The sequence below is a fragment of the Heptranchias perlo genome, chromosome 4 (assembly GCF_035084215.1).
Source record: "Heptranchias perlo isolate sHepPer1 chromosome 4, sHepPer1.hap1, whole genome shotgun sequence".
Lineage (NCBI taxonomy): Eukaryota > Metazoa > Chordata > Chondrichthyes > Hexanchiformes > Hexanchidae > Heptranchias > Heptranchias perlo.
In genome coordinates, this window is record NC_090328.1 from 92,905,486 (window position 1) to 92,931,061 (window position 25,576).

Below are 25,576 nucleotides of genomic sequence, written 5' to 3' on the forward strand. Positions count from 1 at the left end.
CTGCCTCCACCACCCCCTTGGGCAGTGCATTCCAGATCCTAACCACTTGCTGTGTAAAAAAGTTTTTCCTCATGTCACCTTTGCTTCATTTCCCAATCACCTTAAATCTATGTCCTCTGGTCCTTGACTCATCCGCCAATGAGAACAGTTTCTCTCTATCTAGGCCCTTCATGATTTGAATACCTCTATCAAATCTCCTCGCAACCGTCTCTGTTCCAAGGAGAACAACCCCAGCTTTTCCAGACTATCCACGTAACTAAAGTCCCTCATCCCTGGAGTCATTCTAGTAAATCTCTTCTGCACCCTTTCTAAGGCCTTCACATCTTTCCTAATGTGCGGTGCCCAGAACTGGACACAATACTCCAGTTGTGGCCAAACCAGTGTTTTATAAAGGTTCATCATGACTTCCATACAGCCCAGGATCCCGTATGCTTTTTTAACCACTTTCTCAACCTGCCCTGCCACCTTCAACAATTTGTGCGCATATACCCCCAGATCTCTCTGTTCCTGTACCCCCTTTAGAATTGTGCCCTCTAGTTTATATTGCCTCTCCTCATTCTTCCTAACAAAATGTATCACTTTGCATTTTTCTGCATTAAATATCATCTGCCAATTGCCCACACATGCCACCAGCCTGCCTATACCCTCTTGAAATCTATCACTATCCTCCTCACTATTTACTACCCTTCCAAGTTTTGTGTCATCTCAAATTTTGAAACTGTGCCATGTACACCCAAGTCCAAGTCATTAATATATATCAAGAAAAGCAGTGGTCTCAGCACTGACTCCTGGGGAACACCACTGTACACCTCCCTCCAATCCAAAAAACAACCGTTCACCACCACTCTCTGTTTCCTGTCCTTTAGCCGATTCTGTAATTATGTTGCTACTGCCCCCTTTATTCCATGGGCCGCAATCTTGATGATAAGCCTACTGTTCGGCACTTTATCTAACGCCTTTTGAAAATCCATATACACCACATCAACTGCATTGCCCTCCTCTACCCTCTGTTTCCGCATCAAAAAAACTATCAGGTTAGTCATAATGGTTTATGTTGCTGTTTTAATTATTACTATAAGCTAGGCTGCACAGTTATCCCTTCAATTTTGTATATAAGAAAGTTACCTGTTTGTGACAAATCAACAGCAAAAATCACAAAATTCAAGCCTGGGACATTTGTTCCTACTCTGTATTCTCTAATCCAAAGCCTGTAACATTCCCTTCAGCGACATAGCTTGGCTTTTCAACAATATCCCCATTTGATAAATCAGTGCTCTGCTGGTGACATTTAGATGAGATTACAAACCAGACTGAGAAGATTCATATTTTGTTCAAAAATTAAGACAACTGACATTAATCTCTTATCAATACAGCAAATGTAACCCGATCAGGACCGGAAAACTCAGAACTAGAATGCTCCTCTTATTGAAAAAAAAGATTTTTTTTCAGAGCTTTTGCTCATTTACTGTAATTGAACACAACAAAACATGAGGGTAAAAGCACCTGAGAAAGGAATGCATGAAGCCACTGATCAGGAAATGAGTCACTCTGCTGTATTACGGCTAGTGGACCTCAAATCTGAGTGTATACAATAAATAACCTGAGATAGATAAGACAATACCGTAAAAGGCTGAAGAGAATTGCATTGCAAGCATAGCGCATTAACCGTGCTCCATGAAGATGCAGAGTAAACAAAATTGCAAGTCGCTTTTTAAAAAAAAAATCTACAGCCAGTTATAAAAAACATCCTTGTTCCAGGTACAGCCTCGACTTAGTGCTAGAAGCATCTCAGAAATACGTTTTATCTCAGATGTCATTTACTGGTTGTGTTTACTCCAAAACTACACCTGCGTCTCTACTTTGTACTTATTTTATATTGTGCAATTTGTGAAAATAATTGTGCACTGCACATGGTGTGGCCGTAGACACCCTTTTAAATGACTTTATATATTTTTTTTAATTCGTTCACGGGATGTGGGCGTCGCTGGCAAGGCCGGCATTTATTGCCCATCCCTAATTGCCCTCGAGAAGGTGGTGGTGAGCCTCCTTCTTGAACCGCTGCAGTCCGTGTGGTGACGGTTCTCCCACAGTGCTGTTTGGAAGGGAGTTCCAGGATTTTGACCCAGCGACAATGAAGGAACGGCGATATATTTCCAAGTCGGATGGTGTGTGACTTGGAGGGGAACGTGCAGGTGGTGTTGTTCCCATGCGCCTGCTGCTCTTGTCCTTCTAGGTGGTAGAGGTCGCGGGTTTGGGAGGAGCTGTCGAAGAAGCCTTGGCGAGTTGCTGCAGTGCATCCTGTGGATGGCGCACACTGCAGCCACAGTGCGCCGGTGGTGAAGGGAGTGAATGTTTGGGGTGGTGGATGGGGTGCCAATCAAGCGGGCTGCTTTATCTTGGATGGTGTCGAGCTTCTTGAGTGTTGTTGGAGCTGCACTCATCCAGGCAAGTGGAGAGTATTCCATCACACTCCTGACTTGTGCCTTGTAGATGGTGGAAAGGATTTGGGGAGTCAGGAGGTGAGTCACTCGCCGCAGAATACCCAGCCTCTGACCTGCTCTCGTAGCCACAGTATTTATATGGCTGGTCCAGTTCAGTTTCTGGTCAATGGTGACCCCCAGGATGTTGATGGTGGGGGATTCGGCGATGGTAATGCTGTTGAATGTCAAGGGGAGGTGGTTAGACTCTCTCTTATTGGAGATGGTCATTGCCTGGCACTTATCTGGCGCGAATGTTACTTGCCACTTATGAGCCCAAGCCTGGATGTTGTCCAGGTCTTGCTGCATGCAGGCTCGGACTGCTTCATTATCTGAGGGGTTGCGAATGGAACTGAACACTGTGCAGTCATCAGCGAACATCCCCATTTCTGAACTTATGATGGAGGGAAGGTCATTGATGAAGCAGCTGAAGATAGTTGGGCCTAGGACACTGCCCTGAGGAACTCCTGCAGCAATGCCCTGGGGCTGAGATGATTGGCCTCCAACAACCACTACCATCTTCCTTTGTGCTAGGTATGACTCCAATTTCATGCAATTGCTCCTGTTCCTCCTGGCCCCAAAAAAATAAGTTTTAAACTTATCTGACAGAGCCTCTGCTCGAGGTCTGCCAGGTTTCACTGAGTATCGTAGTATCACAGTAGGTACAGCACAGAAGGAAGCCATTCGGCCCATCGTGTCTGTGCCGGCTCTTTGAAAGAGCTTTCAATTTAGTCCCATTCCCCTGCTCTTTCCCCATAGCCGTGTAAATTTTTCCTTTTCAAGTATTTATCCAGTTCCCTTTTGAAAGTTATTATTGAATCTGCTTCCACCACCCTTTCAGGCAGTGCATTCCAAATCATAACAACTCGCTGCGCAAAAAAATGTTTCCTCATTTTGCTTCTGGCTCTTCTGCCACTGGAAACAGTTTCTCCTTATTTATTCTGTCAAAACCGTTCATGATTTTGAACACCTCTATTAAATCTCCTCTTAACTTTCTCTGTTCTAAGGAGAACATCCCCGGCTTCTCCAGTCTCTCCGCATAATTGAAGTCCCTCATCCCTGGGACCATTCTAGTAAACCTCTTCTGCACCCTCTCTAAGGCCTTGACATCCTTCCTAAAGTGTGGTGCCCAGAATTGAACACAATACTCCAGCTGAGCCCTAACCAGTGTTTATAAAGATTTAGCATAACTTCCTTGCTTTTGTACTCTATGCCTCTATTAATAAAGCTCAGGATCTCATATGCTTTTTTAACAGCCTTCTCAACTTGTCTTGCCACCTTCAAAGATTTGTGTATGTGCACCCCCAGGTCTCCCTGTTCCTGCACCCACTTTAGATTTGTACCATTTAGTTTATATTCCTCTCTTCATTCTTCCAACCAAAATGCATCACCTTACACTTATCTTCATTAAATTTCATCTGCCATGTGTCTGCCCATTTCACCAGTCTGTCTATGTCCTCCTGAAGTCTGTTACTATCCTCCACAGTTTACTATATTTCTGAGTTTCGTGTCATCTGCAAACTTTGAAGTTGTACCCTCTATACCCAAGTCCAGGTCATTAATATGTATCAAAATGAGCAGTGGTCCTAATACTGACCCCGAGGACCACCACTGTATACTTCCCTCCCGTCTGAAAAACAACCATTCACCATTACTCTCTGCTTTCTGTCCCTTAACCAACTTTGTATCCACGCTGCCACTGCCCCTCTAATTCCATGGGCTTTAATTTTGCTAAGCAGTCTATTATGTGGTACGTGGCCGTGGCCGTTAAAATTGCATCGGAGTCCTAATGACATCATCGGATCCTGATTTACATTCATTCATGAGGCTCCTGCTTGTATCAAGCGGACGCCTCAAGCACCCAAGTAAATGGTGGTGTTAAAATTGCCACAGGGCGGCAAAAGAGCAATAAGTGTACCGTTTGGATTTTAACTCTCATTCCACCTGATTGGTGGGAGGGTGTAATTACACCGTGACAAGTTTGAATCGATTGTTTATATTCTAAATGTGGACACAGGAATTTATAACAGGATAATATCAAAATAAGGACTGAATTTATGATTGGACCGAATGACTTTAAGATGGGGATTGAATTACATCTGAGCCCCCTGGTCCAACTATCTCCTACCCTTTAACCACCCCCCAGCCTCCCCTCCCCCCCAGCCCTTCACCTCAAGATGACACTTGGCCTTGACTCCCAATGTGCAATGCTACAGGAGATCAACTAGTGCTTTATATTTCCAGAACCAACGTACCTTACTTCACATTTATATCCATTTTAAAATACACTGCAATCCCTCAGCCCATCTACTTAATTTATCCAGAACCATTTCAATGATAGCATTCATCATCATACTAGCTACCTGGTCATGTAGCTTAGTGTCATCAGCAAATCTGATGATACGAGAAGAGTGGTATCATTTATCAATAGCGTAAGTAGTAGGTGCATTAGATCAATCCTCTGCAGACGCCCAATTGTCACAGGCCCAAGACGCAGCCTTCCCCATTATAATCAGCCTCTGTTTTCTAACATTAAATCAATTTTCAATGCAACTAAATAATTTACTATTAATTCCATCTTTTCAAGCAATCTGATATACAGAATTTTATCAATTACTTGAGAAAATTCCAAGTAAATAATATCTATTCACTAATCCAATCAGTTCATCAGACCTAACCTGCTGCTTCCAGGCATGTTAACTATCCAAAGAGCTTGTTCATAAAGGACAAACATAGATAGGCGGCAATAAAATGATTGAGCAATCTCCCCACTAACATTGTTAGGTTAATGTATTTAAAACTCATGCCTCACTCTTTTTTTTGCAAGAAAATTACATGAACCACCTTCCAATCCTCAAGATACCGCCACTGTACTTATATAGAGCCTAACAATAATAACCAAAGCCTCTCCCGTTTTTCACTTGTTTCCTTGAGAATTCGGATGTGTCCTTTTTTTTCAAATGTCCCTCTTGCACACACTTCGACGCAAGTCACCTTATTTTAATAGTTCATGTGTATGTGCATGAAATTTATGCAGAAAAATGAAGAGATTTTAAAACCTCTGTGCTGATTTTCCATTTGGGTAGGGTGCAGTGGCCGTATACCATTAAGTGTACAAGTTTATCTCATATTGCAAGTGTGTGGGATGAGCCTCGTGAGATTTGCTGGGGTCTGCTTATTTTAATATTTATTGCTCTCAGCGTGGATTAGGCCATGCGTTAGGAGAGCGAAAGCCAGGTGACGGAATATCCAATACAGCAGCAGATTTAAAGAGCTACTGCTGTGCCTTAAAGGAACATTCACGCATTTCGGAGTTTGAAAATGTACTGCAGGATCTCAATTCAGTGCATTGCTACAGATGGCTGAGAGTAGGGGTAGAGTAAAAAGAGAAGGAACGACTGCTCCCTTTACAGAGAGAGACTTTGCAAATTTATGCAGAGAGTTCATTTATACTGGGGTGCATTTCTGTAGCAAGAGATGAATGAATGTGCATGTATAGTGGCTGAGGTAAAGCAGAGGACCATTGTGCTAATGGAGTTTGGTGCAACTGTTCATTGGTAACATGTATTCAGCTATGTTTGTGCTGGGGTGGCTTAGAATTTTAATTGAAGTGGTTATCTAATATAAGTTTCTGGATTTGTCCTCCTTGCTGCAGCTCTAGTGGGCCTGGCAATTCTTCAGCCTTGGGATTATCAGCATCCTCTTCAGCACCTTCCTCACCCTCTGTTGCATGTTGACTACTCGATAAAAAGTATAACTGTACAACATAAAGCATGCTACTATCATTTTGGGTACCTCTGCGGGGCTGGTCAGCAGGACATCACCAGACCTGTCCAAGCAGCGAAATCATTGCTTCAGCATGCCTATGGTATGCTCTATTTGTATTCTTGTGAAGGCAGATGTTTGTATTTTCTGCCGTATTTCATGCATTTCAAACTGGCACCGTGGCACAAAAGAATATCCCTGCTCCTCAGGAGCCATCCTCCCAGTCTTCAAATACTGGGGGAAACTATCGACTGCCAAAGAATAAATGCATTGTGGCTGCTTCCAGGGTACCTGGCATCTACCTGCATGATGTAGTGCCTGATGGTCATATGAAACCTGCGTGTTAATTGAATGGAACCCCTTCCTATTCGTAAATGCCACTGCATTCCAGAAAGGAGACTATAAGGTCATATAGGTTCAACTGATGAGGCTTTGCACTCTTGGGAACCCAGCCGCCCTAGAAAGTGAACGACCCTCTCCTAATGCTGGTTGTCTGCCTTTGAAAAACTGATAAATGAATTTGCCCTACAAAAAACTGGCTGATGTCAACTGAGGCAGATGGAAAGGAGCCAGCTGCATAGACATTTGACATGGGCAAAGCCGCCCTTTGGAAAATGTAGGGCAGGGAAGCTCTGCCCTCTTTTACTTCATTTTCAAACCCTTAACAAAGCTTGCACACTCCAGCAGGTCAAGGATCTTGAGCATCCAGCACAGCCTAGTGGGAAAATACCAAGTTCTGCACACTTTCAGAGCAATGGTTCTTTCCCAAATTTATTGACCCTCCCCATGCCATTGTGTGCTCATGTATTCAAGCAGAAAACCTTCCCGATCGTGACATCAGTTGAAAACATTTTTTTTTGGAAAAGTATATGTCTTCTGAAAATCTGAATTCGAAAGGAACAAGCAGTGGAAATCTGAAGAGCAGGTTTAACAATTATCCAATAACAATCAGAAATAGACAAGGAAATTCTCTTTCAAAATATATCACCACCCATAAAAAATTGGCACTAGTGAGGTTCCGTCCAAAAAACAAGTCTTTTGCCTTTCAGCCTAGAAAAGCCGGAGTTCCCCACTCGTTTATTAACGCAGATGGTGTACTTTCCATAAATTAATTCACATTACCATATCAGACTTGTTTGAAATTGTTACACAAAAAATAAACTGATCAAACCACATCCTGAATGAGCCAGCATTCTGAACACAATCACGGGGTAATGCTTTCCTTATGTACACATATTGAATCTGTGAAACAGATTTGGTCCTCCAACGTTCAGAGCTCTCCACTCTAAACTTGATCTGCCACAAAACAAATCTAGATGCAATGTCTTCAATGCATGGATTTCCTACAACTGATGAAGGTTGGACAGGAATCAAATGATTCTTACATCCGTTTATCTAGTGATATAAACAGAAGACAGCAACAACCAAAATGCATAGCTACCGGTGGTTCGATTGCCTTCTTGCTCTTCTTATACCATAGCCAAAGCTTTCTTTTTGGAACACTTGTCTTCTTTGACCAATAAAAAAAACTTCCCTCCCTCCCCAATACTGCAGATACACCAACTTGTCACATGCATGTACAGCAGTTAACAAAAAAAACCCAGCCAGGTATACAGTATTCTAGTACACCAGGGTTAAGGGGAGATTTTGATGGAGGTGTTCAAAGTCATGAACGGTTTTGATAGAGTAAATAAAGGGAAACTGTTTCTAGTCGCAGAACGCTCGGTAACCAGAGGACACAGATTTAAGGTGATCGGCGAAAGAGCCAGAGGCGACATGAAGAAACATTTTTTTTAAACACAGCGAGTTGTAATGATCTGGAATGCATTGCCTGAAAGGGTGGTGGAAGCAGATTCAATGGTAACTTTCAAAAGGGAATTAGGTAAATACTTGAAGGGAAAAAATTTACAGGGCTATGGGGAAAGAGATAGGGAATGGGGCTAATTGGACAGCTCTTTCAAAGAGCTGGCACAGGAACGATGGGCCGAATGGCCCCCTTCTGTGCCGCACCTACTATGAACAGTCTTTAAAAGAAAAAATTCAGACCAGTTTTATATCATTAGATGTTCCAAAAACTGTTCAATAGTAGTATGGACAGGAGTAGGGGGGCTTCAGGCCAGAGACTTTTGTCCATCAGTTTTGCCTTCTACTGATGAAACTGCCCACATTGTAAACAAAGCACATTTAGCAACAAGATGGTGAAATTGAAAATAAACAGAGCTGCTTTGTACTATAAATGAGACATTAGAAGAAATTTTACAAGCACAGAAAAAGTGAGAACGTTTACCAAAAGCTGCAATAGTATGTTGTAAATCACACTGGAACACATCACTACATCATAAAAATATCAACTTGGTAAAAACAGCAAGTGGTTAAGATTTATTTTATAAAAACATTTAGATTGATGAGCATATTTGGCTAGCTGCAAGAATTCCATTGCATTTCTTTTCTTGCTTCCTCTTGTTATGGGTTGGTTCCCATTCTTTTATATTCAAAGTTTGGCATTTTTCACTTTTATGTCCACGACTGTTTATTTTGTTTCTTTGGCTATTTTCTTCTGTTCACTTCCCTCCTCACAATTTCAGTGAGAAGGAGAGAGGAGGAAATAAAATTGCTGAGGCAACATATTTAATCAACAAGAAAGCAGGATAGGCAAGGGTAGTGACCCCTTCCCCACCTCCACTAGGAGTGAGTCTTTGGGTTTAGAGGATCTGAAATCTGCCTCTTCCAAAGCCAACTTTGAAAGTCATGGTATGCAAGTCAAATGGTTATATTTTTCATCGAAGCACACTGAAGCTGCATTGTCAAGATTCCCTTGCATGTTGTCCGCATTTTGCCACAGAGTAACCATGGATTATTCCCCCTTCCCCCAAACCCACTGAAAATTTACTTAAACAAACCAAATTCTCAGTGGAGACTGAAAGAAATAAAAAGTTCTGTGAACTGTAAACGCACTCAGATTCTCTTTTTCACTAAGTACTGTGTGGATACACGATCCCCTCACCTTGTATTGCTCTAGCATATCTTCTCCTCAAAATGGACAAATGCATGTATGTATGTGTGTGTGGGGGGGAGGGGGGGGAAGGGCCTGTGCATGTGGGAACCCTTGTAAATATGATCAAAAGAAGAAAAAATGACCTTCAATTTATGAAGGGTTGAAGAACAGACTGTTCATCATGCTTACTTCTCTACAACCATTCCCTTTTAATGAAAGATTTCAATTGTGCAGGGACAAGTTATACTGGTTTGCAAGGGGAAGAGGTGCAGGAAACCAAGAGATAGAATATTTGCACACAGCTCCAATTGTCACACATTCGCCTATTTAATAACCACAATACACAGTACGTTACACCCCAATTTGGAATGCTCAACTCTTACGCCCACATTCAAACTTGACATCTGCTTTACTGTGTAGAATTAAAATTACCTGTCAATAAATTGATCTGGAATGACAATATCCCCAGGCTGGATTTCTTCCTGCAGTGAGCCGCAAGCAGTAGTGGCAAGAATATGGGTGCAACCCTCCTGCTTTAATGCCCAGATGTTTGCTCGGAAGTTGACATTCATCGGCATAATTGTGTGTCCCCTCCCATGTCTAAGCAATAAAAGAAAATGAATTATAGAAAACCCTACTGGGGGTGATAAATACATTATATAGTCTCTAAAAACTCTATGGAAAAGAGTAGACAGTTTTGCCATGTGGAATATACATATATATTTAAATTATTGTTCTTTTATTAAGGAAGTGTCTTAAAAAGGAGTGCAACAAAAGCTTCTGCTAATTAGTTGATTTATGCCTTTTCCCATCTGACGAGATCTTGGCGAAAAATGTCACACACTGGATCTGAAATTGATCACGGTGCAAATACATAGAATGTTGGTGTCATTGGAACGTTAGTCTAGAAATTACACTCCCAGCGCTGCAACACCAGAAGTGTGGCAGGATGGGACTTCAGCCATCTCATTTGCACACATCTTGACTCCATCCTAAATTCTGGGGATGGGGTGGGGAGGTGGTATGGATGAAATTAGAAATTTGCAGATCCTTCTCAAATGCTGGTCCCTTTCTGAATTAACCATAGCCAAACAGCAATCAATCTGTCTTGGACTGACTGCTGTTGGAATACAGCATGGTAGCCCACAAACAGACCTGTACAACAATCATCACTGGCAGTACAAAAAGTAGAACTGATGGGATTTCCAGGGACCGCCCCCAAAGTGATATCACAATGCCCTCATCCCCTGTCAAAATTTTCTTCAGAGTCAGAAAGGGGAGAAACTCTTGGGTTCAGCCCCAGATTTCTGCCCCTTCAGCTCTCATTACATCAGATTCCTGCCCCTGAAAACTGTGCAATTTCTAGGTTATTATCCATTGAAGTATAAAATTATCTGGGCAAATATATACCTCAGCAAATTCTAATCAGTTGTGAAAAAGGAAAAGTTGGAAATTGCTAATTAGCAGAAGCTTTTGTTGCATCCCTTCTGAAGAACACTTTCCTGATTTTTTAAAAATCACAGCTGGGAATTAATTTGATAAAGAAGCAATAATTTAAAACAATATTTGATTAGTTATATTCTTATAATACTTAACCAAGAAGCATCACATAACTTACAAGGACTGTATTCAAATTACTGGACAATTTGGTTTGTCTTGTTTCTTTAGTTTTCTCAGATATATTTCAGAAGAACATATGATGAGAAAGTGTGGGAAAAGACCATTTAGCCCAATGACTCTCACAGAATTTGTATCATCATAGCCTCCTAACTGATTTAAATGTCCTGGGTGAGGTAATTAAACATAGGTAAAATTTACAAGAAGCCAAAACAGCGAACTCCCTCCGGATATTATCAAATCCTCAACAAGATGCCTCTTTGTGCTCTATAAACTATTTATTAATCTAATCCAAAATGTATCCATAAACCATCCAACTCCCTTTTAAAGGATTTAATTGGTTTAGTGCTAACTTTAATAGAGATCTATTCCATTTCATTAGGAGTAATAGATAATAAAGCAACAGAAGAAATTCACATGACATTGTTACACAACAAATACACTTAGACAGTTGAGCAATTCAGAACTGTCACCTGAACCTGGACAGGACCGTATAGGCCTAAAATCACTCCAGGGTCTTCATCCTTTATTTCCCCGGGATATTTACTATAACATTCATTTAATTTAGAGTGTCATTGATGTGTGATGATATTCACACTGAACAATTGCAAGATAAACCGCAGCATGTTTGGCAAATGAATCAATAATTGATTTCCAGGAAATAATAAAGCAGACTGCAGTCAACATCCAACTACTAATTTTCTTTTTAAAAAAACACTTACCTAGCAAGGAGAACGCAATTTATCTTTTTGATCTTCCCCAGTATCAAGGTATCGGAAGGCTATATATGAGAAAAAACAATTGCAAAGCGTTAAGACAAAGAAACCATTGCCCACAATTGGGACCATGTTAAAACATACTTGGCAAATGTCCAGTTATTGATCTTCCCTCAATTTTAAAATTTCCATTCAGATCATAAAGCAGGAACATATTCCAGCAATAAAATCAACGCAGCAGTACACAGAGACACGGTGGTGGACAAGATGGAAGATAGACCTGGGGGAGTTAATGATAAGAAGTTGAATTAAACTAAAAGGAGTTCATTACTGCTGTATAGAGTTAAATCACCTCTGAACAGCTCTTGCTTTATACAGATTCAAATTAGCACTAAATATTTCAAATAAGCAGCAATAAAAATGGACACTTGTGTGGGTCTTAGAAGAGCTGGGGAGTTCTCCTAATGTCCTGACCAACATTTATCCCTCAACCAACATTACTAAAACAGATTATCAAGTCATTTATCAAAAGTATTTTATTGGTTGTGAAGCACTTTGGGTCATCCTGAGATTGTGAGAAATGCTATATAAATGCAAGTTATTTCTTTCCAGAAAGTATGAGGTGTCTCGGACTACGTTCGGTGATCTTATCAGCAGGAATAATTGTTCGTCCCTGAAATGATACCCCCAGATTATTTCATGCATAAGGCCATGTTTCAACCCATACATGGTACGGGGCTTTCTCTGGAAGTGGCCCTTTGTGCTGGGGTGAAAAAAACATATGCAGAGCTTCTGAATGGTAAAACTTCACTGAGTAATCTCATCACAAGGTCGCCCCTTTCCCCAGCCCTCTCTTAATACAGAAGTATTAGCAGATGTTAACTTTGGACTATTTGTCATTCAAACACAGGATAGAATGACTCTCCCCTCTCATACATATCTATATCTATGTAACTGACGTGAGGCTAAATTAACTATGTAATATGTTAAACGTTTTGTGTATAGCACGCAGTTCCTGTAACATTTACTTCCGCTTAACATTTTCCATCATGCTATTTCTGTCATGCTTAAATATATCTATACATTATACTTACCTCCCAATAAGTCCTCACAGACAAATGTTGAGGTAGGCTGTTCTCCACAACAGTATTCACCTCAGACCTATTAAATCAGGCATGCTACCCAACTGTTCCATCTGTGTGCTTCTCGCTATTTCCCCAAACCAGTCTTTGCCTCCATGTCACTCCCTGAAGTAGCCCATTGCTCTGCCCCTTCCTTCCCAAACCATTGGCACAAACAGCACTTATAACAGAAGCTTCTGGGCAGGGAGGTGAAATAATGAAGGTAGCAACTCTAGATCATTTAGTTCACTCAATTTAACTGTTCATTTTCTGTGACGCAATGGTGAGAGAGACCTCTGTGGGGACAGATCTGCCTTAGAATCATCTAAAGACTCATCTAAAAGATTCTGAGTAGGCCTCTAAGAATTTTAACATTTTGTTATTTTGGTATAAGCCAACTTCTGCATTACTATTTAGCTGATCGTTTATTTTGCTTATGTGTAAATTTATTTATTTTAATAAATCTGATTTCTAGTTTTACTATACGATTCAATACCATTTTTTTTCATCTATCAAAGAGACCAGGGGTGTGTGATGGGCATTTCATTCAACTTCCGTTGCATAACCCAACAGTATATCAATGTGCCGTTAGCCTTGAGCTATGCTACTTCCATTCACCTCATGTTTTAACTTGTATGTTTTGGCTCATAGAGAATGCAGATTCACCTTCAGAAACTGTAATCTGTAATGAACACAAACTGAGTTGGGACATCCCCTGAATCTCAATGATTGGTGGCAGCTAAAATGGGATAAATATCACCTGCAGATCAAAAACAATCTATTCAAAGTTTAAAGTGTATTACTGGATGCAAACAGCTCAGAAAGGCATGGACAATTAGAATTGGCTTACGTGATAGTGGAAGAAAAGGGAAAAGAATGGCATGCCAGTTATATGTGCTTAAACCGGAGGTTGCAAAAGGGTAGCTCAAGCACCAGGAGGATGAAAAGGAGTGACAGCGCAGATACAGAGCCAAATAAAAGGCAGCAACATCAACACAAGGAGACCCTGTATAAACATAAACCTCCGGAAAAGGAGAAACAGCATCGATATGCACTTGAAGTTTCAGAGAAAGTTTACTGCCTACGAGTAAGGATCCAGTTGGTACAGTCCATAACTCTACTAAACCTAACCTTATTCCAAATTTTAAATAATGGGATAACAAAGACAGATTCTTAAGGGTTTTTAAATTATTAGCAAACTATCCTAATTAGATAAATAAGTTTGGGCAGAATGGTCCATAAACATCACTTAGCCGTAAAGTACTTATTGTGTTTTCACATGCAGATCTGATTGAAGATATAGATTATGATGTTGGAAAGCGAGCAAATCGCATTGTTTAAACATGACGCATAAGCATGCAGGCCTCAATTTAAAATGTTGCGGAAAACATACGACTGTAGTTACCAAGAACTGACAACAGAAATAGATGTACTGACATTGTGGTTAGAGTGGGAAAGTATAACATTGCCTAAAGAGATCTGACAATTAATGTTAAAAGATCAGCTTCTGGAAGAAGTGCCAAATGATTTAAGCATATCGCTGTTCATCCGCCGATACAACCTTTAGGCCCTAATAACTGAGAAAGGATGCCGGAGATGCATAATTGGCAAAAGTTATTTAGTAGAGTGATAAGCTGCTTGGTTAACAAGGATGCATCATCAAGGCAGTGATCAAAGCTGTAAAGCTCATTCAGAATTTTCACCTACTGTTACCTAGTTATCAAAAGCAAAGTACTGCAGATGCTGGAAATGTGAAATAAAAACAGGTCAGGCAGCATCTGTGGAGAAAGAAACAGAGTTAACGTTTCAGGTCAATGACCTTTCGTCTGAAATGGAAGAAGTTAAAAATTTAACAGTTTTTAAGCAAGTACAGAGCCAGGGAAGGTGGGGGTGGGGGGGGGGGGAGGGAGGAAAAAACAAAAGGGAAGGTCTGTGATAGGGTAGAAGGCAGGAGTGATTAAATGACAAAAGGGATGATGGTGCAAGGCAAGGGAGGTGGTAATGGGACAGGTTAAGAAACAAAAGATGGGTCTCGAGGAGCTGTAAATGACAACAGCAGAACCATTACCAGCACCTGCAGTCCAAAAACAAATGGGAGCAGGGGTTATGATCTGAAGTTATTGAAATCAATGTTGAGTCCGGAAGGTCGTAAAGTGCCTCATCGAAAGATAAGGTGCTGTTCCTCGAGCTTCGTTAGAACAGTGTAGGAGGCCGAAGACAGAGAGGGAGTGGGACGGAGAATTAAAATGGCAAGCGACCGGAAGGTCAAGGTCACGTTTGCGGTCTGAACAGAGGTGTTCAGCAAAGTGATCACCTAGTTATGTCTGAAGGGCAAACTCAGGTAATATGATGCCAGTCAATGAATGGAACAACAACAACAACTTGAATTTATATAGCGCCTTTAACAAAGGATGCAACTCCTGTTACATCGTGTATAAGAGCTCAAGCATAATGTACAAGAGGAGCACACTCATCAGTTAGGATTCCACAGGTCCCATGAAGCACTGGAAAGACTTAGCAGCATTGTTCCACCTGTTTACCAGAGCAAATCAATGGCAATCACTCGCTTTGGCACCTTGCAAGTGGCAAGTGAGTAGCCATTTTTCACTGGGAGGGAGGAAAGATTTATGTGACAGACTTGAGGCTCCATCCTGTGTCAGATTATAAAACATATTTGTATTGTATCTTTTCAAATGAATTTTTAGTTAGGCCAGAGTATTTTAAATGCAACCCTTAAGAGTTATACTCTGAAAGAATCTTCCCTGTCTCCGAGCTTGAGAGGAAAGCAATAGTCTACTTCTGATAATTCAAATTTTTTTTTCCACCCCAAAATTTGAATTATCCAATAATTTGAATTCAGCAAATTAATTATATTGAGTAGGCTGCATACAATATTATCTGAAGAAAAACAGCTACCTACAAAAAACAGAGTGCAAGGTACATTTACCTGTCTACGTTATTGGCCATCAACAAAAACTAAATCAGGGCAAGGTTCTCTAGTTGGTACCTCCATTTGTGAAACGATAATGTGGGTAAGTTTGCCACTGTGAGAAGAAATTAAACTTATTGGGCCCGATATTACCATCGCGGCAGGTTCGCAGATTGGGCGCGTGGGTAACGCGCCCGGTGAAATCAGTCTGCTCCGCGCGCAATCGCAGGCTGATTGGATCCACTTACCTGTTCTTCCGGGTTTCCCGCTGCTAAGCTGCGCGGCGGGCGGACTGCGCATGCACAGTAAGGTCTGTCAGCTGGAGGAGCCCTATTTAAAGGGGCAGTCCACCAATGCTCCTCCTGCAGCAAACAACCAATTCTACACAATGGAGCAGGCCAGAGGGAAGGCTGCCCCAAGATTCTCAGAGTCCTCACTGCAGCTGCTGCTGGATGGGGTAAGAGAGAGGAGGGAAATCCTCTTCCCGTAGGATTGGAGGAAGTGCCCTCCCTCCACCACGAAGAAGGCCTGGCTGGAGGTGGCCAAGGAGGTCACCAGCTGCGGCAATGTGCCACGGACCTGGATCCAGTGCCGGAAGAGATTTGATGACCTAACCAGGTCAGGTAAAGTGAGTAAACTTACGCATTTTCCCACACTCCGTCTTCCACATCACCTCCACCACCACACAACCCCTTCTGCACTGCCACCACAACGCTCTTGCATCACTCCATACATCCACCCAACTATCATCCTCACCTTGCCTGCATGTACTCACCGCCCCTGTCCCCATTCGAACACTACCACGCAACCCAATCCTCATACAATATCATGGCTATGTTGCACATGCACCCTCCCATGCAGCTCCCTCACGCTCAACCCCACCCACACCATGCAACCATCACTCAATCACGCCTCTGTGTTTTGCCTTGATAGGAGAAGAGATGCCAGAACGCCCGGGAGAGGGCATGGACCGGAGGGGGCCCGCCACACCAGGTGGTCCTAACGGATGCAGAGCAGCAGGCATTGGGCATCAGCCGCATGCTGGAGTGCCTGTCAGTGGCGGATGCCGAGGCTGGGATTGCACAAGCGGCCAGTGACAGAAAGCTAACACTCAGCACTCATGATAGCGAATGATCTTAGCATCACTTGGCATCTGCAGCACCTCAACATCTGTCCACATGCCTAATATTGCTTTCTGTTCTCTTGCAGGGCCATCCGCGAGCGCCGTCACTGTGGAGGGCGAATCCTCAGAGGACCTGCCGTTCTCTGAGGGTCCATCGTCACATCCGAGCCATGCATCCACCAGCCCAGATACACACACCTCGGTGGGTCCCCACGCACGTGAGCACGAGCAGACCCTGGTGGCAGGGGCAGCCGTGGAGAGTCCGTGTCGGTGGGAGCACTCTCCTCCAGGCTCTGCTCAGCCGGACCCAGATGCTGAACCTGGGGGCCAGCCGTGAAAAGGAGAGTCCTCGAGGGGCAGCAGCACATTGCCGAGGTGCTGGAACAGGTGCCACACGCACTCTCCACAATCGCGCAGAGGATGGAGGAGTCCAACTCCTGCATGAGGGGAATGGTGGCACAGTACAGGAGGGTATCTCCGAGATAGTGTCGCAGGGGCGTGAAGGCGTCTCTGAGATAGTGTCGCGGGTAGGTGCGGGAATGTCTGCGATGGAGGAAAGGCTAGCCTCCCTCAAGCATCAAGCACGGCTCAACAATGAGTCCATTCAGGCCCTGACAACGGCCGTTCGAATTCAGGGTGAGCAACATTCTGCCGCCTTGAACAAGCGGACAGATACTTCCAAGGCCTCACACAATTCCTCCAAACTGCCATCCAGCAGGGTGGAAGGAGTGATGTGGGCGTGGGCCACGAGAGGGATGATGGCGAAAGGGGACATGGAAGCGGGGACGCCATTCAAAGCGCTCCCACGTCTCACCCGTTGCCCCCCTCTCAACCAGTACCCGCAATGCAGCCCCCTCTCCAGGTGGTCGAGTCTGCCCCTGCACAGGTGCAGGTGGAGCAGTCTATGGAGGGGCCCTCACGGGCACCCAGACCCAGAGGGCGTCGGCCCAAAGCATCTCATCGGTCAGGGCATGGACAAGAGCAACCTGCCACTACCTCTGCTGAAGCCACAGGGGTAGCACCACGTAAGGGTTCCCGGAAACGTAAGGCGAAGGTTTTGTGAGCAGAAAGGGAATGCACAAGGGTGTTTGACGATTTGTCATTTTTTAATTTATATTTGTTTAATTCACATGCACAATAAATCTTATTATTATCACCACTACTGCCACGTCTTGCCCATTCTTGACTGGCTTGTGGAATAGGTCCCTTTCATGGGGTTCACCGTGAACATGCACACTTGATGCCACCCATTGGGTCACTGCAGAGTGGGCGTAGGTGTGTTTGCAGGGCTCTTTTGTGCAAACGACTGATAGACGTCGGCGATGTCCCCGGTGGCACCCTGGAAGGATGTGGAGGAGAAGTTATTTAGGGCAGTGGTGACTTTGACAGCGACAGGTAAGAAGATGGTGCTCGGGCCAGCCGGGAGCAGCTCGGCATGAAGGAGGCTGCAGATGTCCACGACTACATGTCGATTGACTCTGAGCCTCCATGAGCACTGCTGCTCAGAGGTCCAGGAAGCTGCGTCTCAGTCTGTAGACCCTGTGGCGAGGGTAGTGCCCTCTGTGACGCATCTCTTTCTGCGGTTGCCCTCCCTCCTGCTGTGCAGGTGGATGTGTCACAGCACTGTGTTGTGGAGCTCCAGGTGTCAGAGGTGGACGGCGTGGCCGGCGAGGCTGTTCACCCTCCGAGGAGGTCATGACTGCAGCTACGGCGGCCCCCATCCGTAAGTTTGGGGGGGTCCGCAAGGTGGGTAAATGTGTCTGGACACCAGGGTAAGTGTGCAAGTTTGTGGATTTTATTGTTAGGAGGAGGGTAGTGGAGGCCAAACTTTGTCCAAAGTGTCAGAGTGGCCTCCTGCAATGAGTGAGGGTCTCCCCCCCCTACACCTGTCAAATGGACCTTTGCAGCTGCCACAGGCTGATAACTGCAACACGTCCATTTGAACTGGGAGTGTTTCCCCCAGTATGGGAAACAGTCTCAGTCAATTGCAAAATCCCATCCCTGCTAAAATAACAGGTCAAGATGTGGAGATGCCGGTGATGGACTGGGGTGGACAAATGTAAGGAATCTTACAACACCAGGTTATAGTCCAACAGTTTTATTTGAAAATCAAATAAAACTGTTGGACTATAACCTGGTGTTGTAAGATTCCTTACAAATAACAGGTCAATCAGGTCTGTAAACAACCTGAAGTACGTGTTCAAGTACTTTAAGTATCACCCCGCCGGCTTTAACGGGAGTTCCACATGCGGGGGCTGCGTGTCAGTGCGGAAACCCGGAAGTGGGTGGGTTGGAGCCGGGCTCCCAACCCTCCCCGGGAATCCCCGATTTTCGCAGCCCCCACCGCCACGAACGCACCCAATCGCGGGTGCGAAAATCGAGCCCATTGTCTATGAATTGCATGACAATTAAGTGGGTGTCATGTCAGATAGAAATTCCAAAGTCTTTGCTTTAAGTCTGATCTCACTTCAGACAAAGATGGGGCTGTTATTCACTGCAACAAATCCAAGGGCCTGCTATTGATTGACTACAAGGGGTTTTCCCATTGCCTTAAAACTAATACAATATGCAAAGCAATAAGCCTAGGAAGGCTGTAATGGCTGGTGCATTTGGTATTTCCCTCATCCTAATCAACATTATAAATGCCTTTTGCATCTCTGGGAGATAATCCTTTATCAGCTGAACCTGACCTTATAACAACAAAATATAAATTAAACCAAAAATCCCTTCCAGGTGAAATAGGTAAAAGTCTCAAAATGTTACACCCACATCCCTATCTACTGAGGTGATATTATAATTAATATTATAATTCTAAAATTTTATTATTTTGGTTTCATAAACAGTTTAAAAGTGTTGATGCAAGTCAAATATTGGATTACTGTTTAGCTGCTGGTTTATTTTGTTTGTGTGTCAATGTATTTTTTGTAATAGATTTGTAGCTTTATATTGAACTATATAATCTGATCGTATTATGGTTCTCTGCTTACTGAAGGAATCAAGAATGTACTGTAAGCATCTCGTACAATATCCAATGCATAACCCTGTGGTACAAAGGTATATTGTTAGCCCTGTTGCATTCTACTCCATTTATCACATGCTGTAAACTGGAAAGTTCAGCTTATTAGAACATCGATTCGCTTTTGGAAACTACAATCTGCTATGCACTTGACTAGGGAAAGTTGAAAGGTGGTCAGAATCGTAACAACCTATCTATATAAATTATCTACTGAAATTCTTGTATTTTACAGACAGGAAAAAGAAGCTATAAACAGATGCAGGAAGGAAAATAAGCAAAGCTAATAATCTGCAGGGTGGGGGGAGAATAAGGAGGTGCAGAAGGAGGAGAACAAGAAATGAAAGAGGGAAGAGAAACCAGAACTACAGTCTACTACTGATATTTCAAAATCATTTTTGCAGCTAAAAATTTGAAATATCTAATAATTTGAATTGAGCAACGTAAACACAGCCAGGTAGAAAATTAACACTTGGAAAAATTTGAATCATGAGATAATTTGAATTAAGACTAAACTGTATTTGAAAATACAGCAACGACAAGAGAAATCTAGCCATAGGATAAAAACACAAAGTTATAATAAATATTATAAGTATTATTTTTACTAATCAAGAAACAATCCCCGTGGATTGGAAGGTAGTAAGTGCAGTCCAAAATGACCCCTTTAATGCAAACCTAAGCATATTCCTTCATTTCACTTTTTCATATATTAACCATCCCAAGTAGCCACCTCTCTGTCGGTCTGTCTGTTTCTCTCTGTTTGCTCGTTGAGTTTTGTAAAGCTGAATTAGAACTGCCCTAACTTCAGCTCTGACTGAAAACACTGCCCCTCCTTATGTCCTTTTCTATTTTTTCGCAAGGAATAACATTGCAAAACAGCTGCCCCATGTGAGGGTAGCATACTGTTCAAACATAATTTTGTTTTCAGTCAATGTTCTGTTCAGCACTAAACTGAGCATCTCGCATTTGCGCATCATTTTGAAGCACTAGAAAACTCTGAAAATGAGGGATTGTTTGGTGAAAGAGTGATGCCTGCAATCATTCTGATACACAGGCCATCCATTTGTGGAACATTAATGCCAGTACTTCACTTTTTAAAAATTTGTTCTTAGCATGTGAGCAGGGTTGGTTTTATTGCCCATCCCTAGTTGCCCCGAGTGATTGTTCTTACAACCAAGTGATTTACTAGGCTACTTCAGAAAGCATTAAAGAGTCAACCACATAGCGTGGAACTGGAAACATGTGTAGGCCAGACCAGGTAAAAGCAGGATTCCCTTCCCTGAAGGACTAGAGTGTAAATGCGAAGCTCCAGCTCCCCACATTTGCTTTACTGAAATCAGTGGCCTCAACTGGTCATTTTCAGATGTTTAAAGCGGCCCATTTCATTTACACTTAGGAGTGGAGGCAACAGAGGGAGGATTGCAGCTTCCTGCACTTCTTTAGTGTGAAACTGCCCACTAGGACGCCATGTCGGTGTTTCTTGGCCTAAACCAACACCCATAATGGGTTTACTGCTTTTTTCTTCAATTACATATATCATGATATATAGCGATACCAAAACAAGGATCAAGAGGCTACATTTGCTTCTGATACCATCTTTTAAAAATTCCTGCAGCTACAGCTTTGCACAAAGCCAAGCTGTTTTTTAACATTGTGAGACATTATCCCTTTTTCTCCCAAATGCCCCCTCCCCCTTTTTTCCTTTAAGTTAATTTTCACCCTCCTCTCCTAAAGGCACCTTAGCTGTGGAGTGTGCCCCTTCTCACAAAGGTTGTGGACCACTCAATCCCAAGAGCATTTCATCAGCTGTATCTTCAGCTTCCTCCACCTCCTCTATGTAACTTCCTTGCTGAGGTCTGTTGCTTTCCTTCTCAGGGTGCTCTATGGTGATGCTTCATTGTAAAGCAAAATTGTGCAGCAAGCAATTATGATGATGTGGGAGATTTTGGCCTTCACTGGAGTATGATTCCATGAGTGCTGTCTTTGCTCTGGTACAGTGCCCAGGTGACTATAATTCATCTGTGACCTTTGATGATGAGTGTCAGTAGGCCATTCTATTGTAGGGACCATCGTAACCAAGCCAATCTTGGCCTCGCTCAACGCCCACAAGTAGAAACTTCAAGCTAGGTGCCAGTCAGGAGCAGACACCTAGTTGACCTTTCCTCTCCCTAAGCTATGGAGAAGGACTCTCAGGCCAATTTAGGAGCCAACTCAGCACAGAGCTGGAACTGAACCTGGGGAGTTTACCTCATCTCTGGCTCATAGGTAGCCAGAACCTGAACTTTTTATCATTTTACTTTGTAAGCTGTATATTTTCAGAATGAAAAATAATGCACTTGGATTATATTGCATTTTAAACATGCACGGTCCGCCCTTTCTACACCGCTCCTGGGTGAAGCACTGCCTCTTTTACAATGTCCGCACTGTTTATATCTGCTAATAGTAGCTCTTGATTTTGGAGCGTGGTTTGGCATGTAACTTAATGCATCTTCCTTACTTGCACCTCCCAAATAATTCCACTCAGCAATAACATCTTCTGGAGTTTCAGACAGTGCAACTCGAGATGGCTCTGGCCTTTTTGGAATATACAGTTCACTATTTATTCAACCATTGAGTCTAGACTAAAACAAGAAAATATGTGACAATATTTTATACAAAAGGTTACCAACAATTGATTGTCTTCTCATATAGCATTTTTTTTTAAAAATACCATTTCACATCATTTCCCACACTTGGGTATTTTCAAACATATACATATGCACACACATGTATGAAATGGTGGGGTAATCGATCCTCTGGCCAATCCTGCCTCTGGGCCATGCAGAGTGACAGCTCACTGGCAAGTCTATCACTGTGCATTAAAATTAGACTTAAAAGACATAAATAAGACACACAACTCCTTTCACCACAAACACTAGTGATAAAGGAAACTCAGTAATCAAGTCCTGATAAGATTAGGCAGAGTTTCAAAAGCTTGTCATTCACAGGAATCCAGTTTCAGTTGACAAATGTAACATAAACTTAAAACCAAAGCCATTCCCCAAAATCAGACAGCCCACCCTCTATCTATGCAATGCTGATGGAAGTAAAGGGGTGGCAATATCCTTCGAAATTAACAAATCACAAATGTTTCTCCTGCAAATTGCTAAGTACTATTATAGCTAGTCTGTTATACACAAGAAACTTTTGTGCCCCAATCTATTTCATTTAACAGTAGTTCACAGTATCAAATATTGCAAATTTATCAGATATGTACTACACTCCAGCATTTATAGAGGTTCCTGTATCTAGAAAGGATCACTGGTTAGCCTAATATTTTTTTCCCTGTTAAAAATTCATTCTAATGAAAGATAAATGTACAATCATGGTAAGAAACATAACAGCATTGGACGGAGAGAGCATTCTCTGCAAGACACATTACTGATATCTCCCACTAATAGAAAACATTACTGTATATGATTAATTGTTGTACATGAGTCACTAACAGTTCATTCTTAATGCTTAGAGCTCTATTAGTTCATTCATCTGACGAAGGAGATAATCTCCGAAAGCTTGTGATTTTAAAATAAATTTGTTGGACTATAACCTGGTGTTGTAAGATTCCTTACATTTGTCCACCCCAGTCCATCACCGGCATCTCCACATTAGAGCTCTACCCTTCCTTTGCCCTTGCAAATGCAATTGACAGTATTATGTAGACTGGGTGTTGTGATTATTCGATGCTAGTTACTAATGAATATATTTAAAATGTCATGTGCCAGACCTCCCACAATGGTTCAGTGGGTAAATATACTGCCAGATATGCTAATGAGCCATAAGAACATAGGAACAGGAGAAGGCCATTCAGCCCTTCGAGTCTGTTCTGCCCTTTAATCAAATCATGGCTGATCTGTGCCTCAACTCCATTTATCCACCTTTGATCCATATCCCTTGATATCCTTACCTAACAAAACCCATCAATCTCAGTCTTGAAAATTTCAAATGACCCAGCATCCACCGCCTTTTGGGGAGATAGTTCCATATTTCCTCTAACCTTTGTGTGAAAAATTGCTTCCCGATTTCACTCTTGAATGGCCTAGCTTTAATTTTAAGATTGTGCCTCTTGTTCACTAGAGGAAATCATTTCTCTGTATCTACCCTATCGAATCCTTTTGTCATTTTAAACCTCGATTAGATCATCCCTCAATCTTCTATTCAGACCAAAAGGGTCTGATTCAATCCTCTATCTACACTGAATTACCTAAAGTCAACCAGGAGAGCAGTAATGATGTGACAGCTAGCCTCAGCATCACGATTCCTGGTCTAGATCACTATTCATTGACCTCCGCTGTAAAGTTTGTGCGCATGCACACGCACGTGTACATATATCAGGTGAGAAGATGATCAGGCTTGGCTGTGATGATCCCTCATCCTCCCCCACCCCGCAATGATTAAATAGCTCACCAACTCTCAACGTTTGGGCTCACAAATGAAGCACAGCCAGTTCAGTGAGGCAGAAGAGGGCTACAGGTGCCCATCACAAATCAGAGTCTTCAAAAGAGAGAAGGCTGGAGGGCAAAAAAAATCATAATCCACAGACTACACATCATCATATAATAACTGCATCAGTGTCAGCATTACACCAGTAGTAAATTTTTTGCACCATGGTGCAATTTGATTCTTTATATGGTGCGATAGCACATTGAACAGCACCAGGATTTTAATATTGAAATTCAAATGTACATGTACATCTGATAATGATACATCACCACCATTTTCTGAGCTCAGTACTGAAGAGGGATAGCTGTCTGCAAAAAGTTAGATCTGGTACCATTTCTCTATCATAACACAAATAAAAACTAAAAAAGTGAATTTAAAGCTTAAAAAAACTCAAACTAATTGACCTTCACTGCCCTACCAAAACTCTTTAGTAATGACATGGAGCCAAACGCATTGTGATGGTATCAATTTAAAAAAAAGTATAAATCTTTACCATGGCTTCAGTTCAACAACACCAGTGCAATGACATACTATTGACCAGAATTTTGGTGGTGTGGTGAAGGTCATTTAGTCTTATACCCTGTTAAAACTGAGTCATTACTGATATCAGCAACAGATTTGTGGTACACAATGCTCCTTTCATCTTCAAAGCTCTGACTTTGGCAGGAAGGATACGAAATAAATGAGACAACACTACTGCCTCTTGAAATGCCAAAAATAAATTAAAAAGAGCTGATTTTAGAAATAAAAACAGAAAATGCTGCAAATATTCAGCAAGTCAGGCAGAATTGGTGGAGAGAGAAACAGAGTTAACTGGCTCGATTTTCGCACCCCCGATCGGGTGCGTTCGTGGCGAGGGGGCTACGAAAATCGGGGATTCCCGGGGCAGGTCTGGAGCCCGGCTCCAACCCGCCCACTTCCGGGTTCCCCAGTGACGCGCTGACATGCGTGCGCAGCCCCCGCAGGTGGGACTCCCGCCGGCAATTAAAGCCAGTGGGGTGCCACTTAAAGTACTTGAACAGGTACTTCAGGTTGTTTACAGACCTGATTGACCTGATCTTTTAGGAGGGGTGGGATTTTGAAATTAACTGTGACTGTTTCCCGTACTGGGGGAAACACTCCAAGTTTAAATGGACGTGTTGCAGCCATCAGCCTGTGGCAGCTGCAGTCATGACCTCCTTGGAGGGCGAGCAGCATCACCAGCCTCGCCGGCCATGCCATCCACCTCTGACACGTGGAGCCCCACAACACAGTGCTGTGACACATCCACCTGCACAGCAAGAGGGAGGGCGACAGCAGAGACAGATGCGTCGCAGAAGGCACGACCCTCGCCACAGGGTC

General features: G+C 42.8%; 1 protein-coding gene across 2 annotated transcripts in view; it reads right to left on the reverse strand.

Moving 5' to 3' along the window:
- The window catches only part of mtap (methylthioadenosine phosphorylase), a 172,299-nt gene that overhangs the window by 94,451 nt on the left and 52,272 nt on the right, over positions 1-25,576 (reverse strand). For both annotated transcript variants that reach the window (XM_067983303.1, XM_067983302.1), the window contains exons 3-4: positions 11,577-11,635; positions 9,670-9,837 (exon numbers count right to left, since the gene is read on the reverse strand). In XM_067983303.1, coding sequence (XP_067839404.1) covers positions 9,670-9,837; positions 11,577-11,635 — 227 coding nt within the window. The remainder of the gene's footprint in view (positions 1-9,669; positions 9,838-11,576; positions 11,636-25,576) is intronic.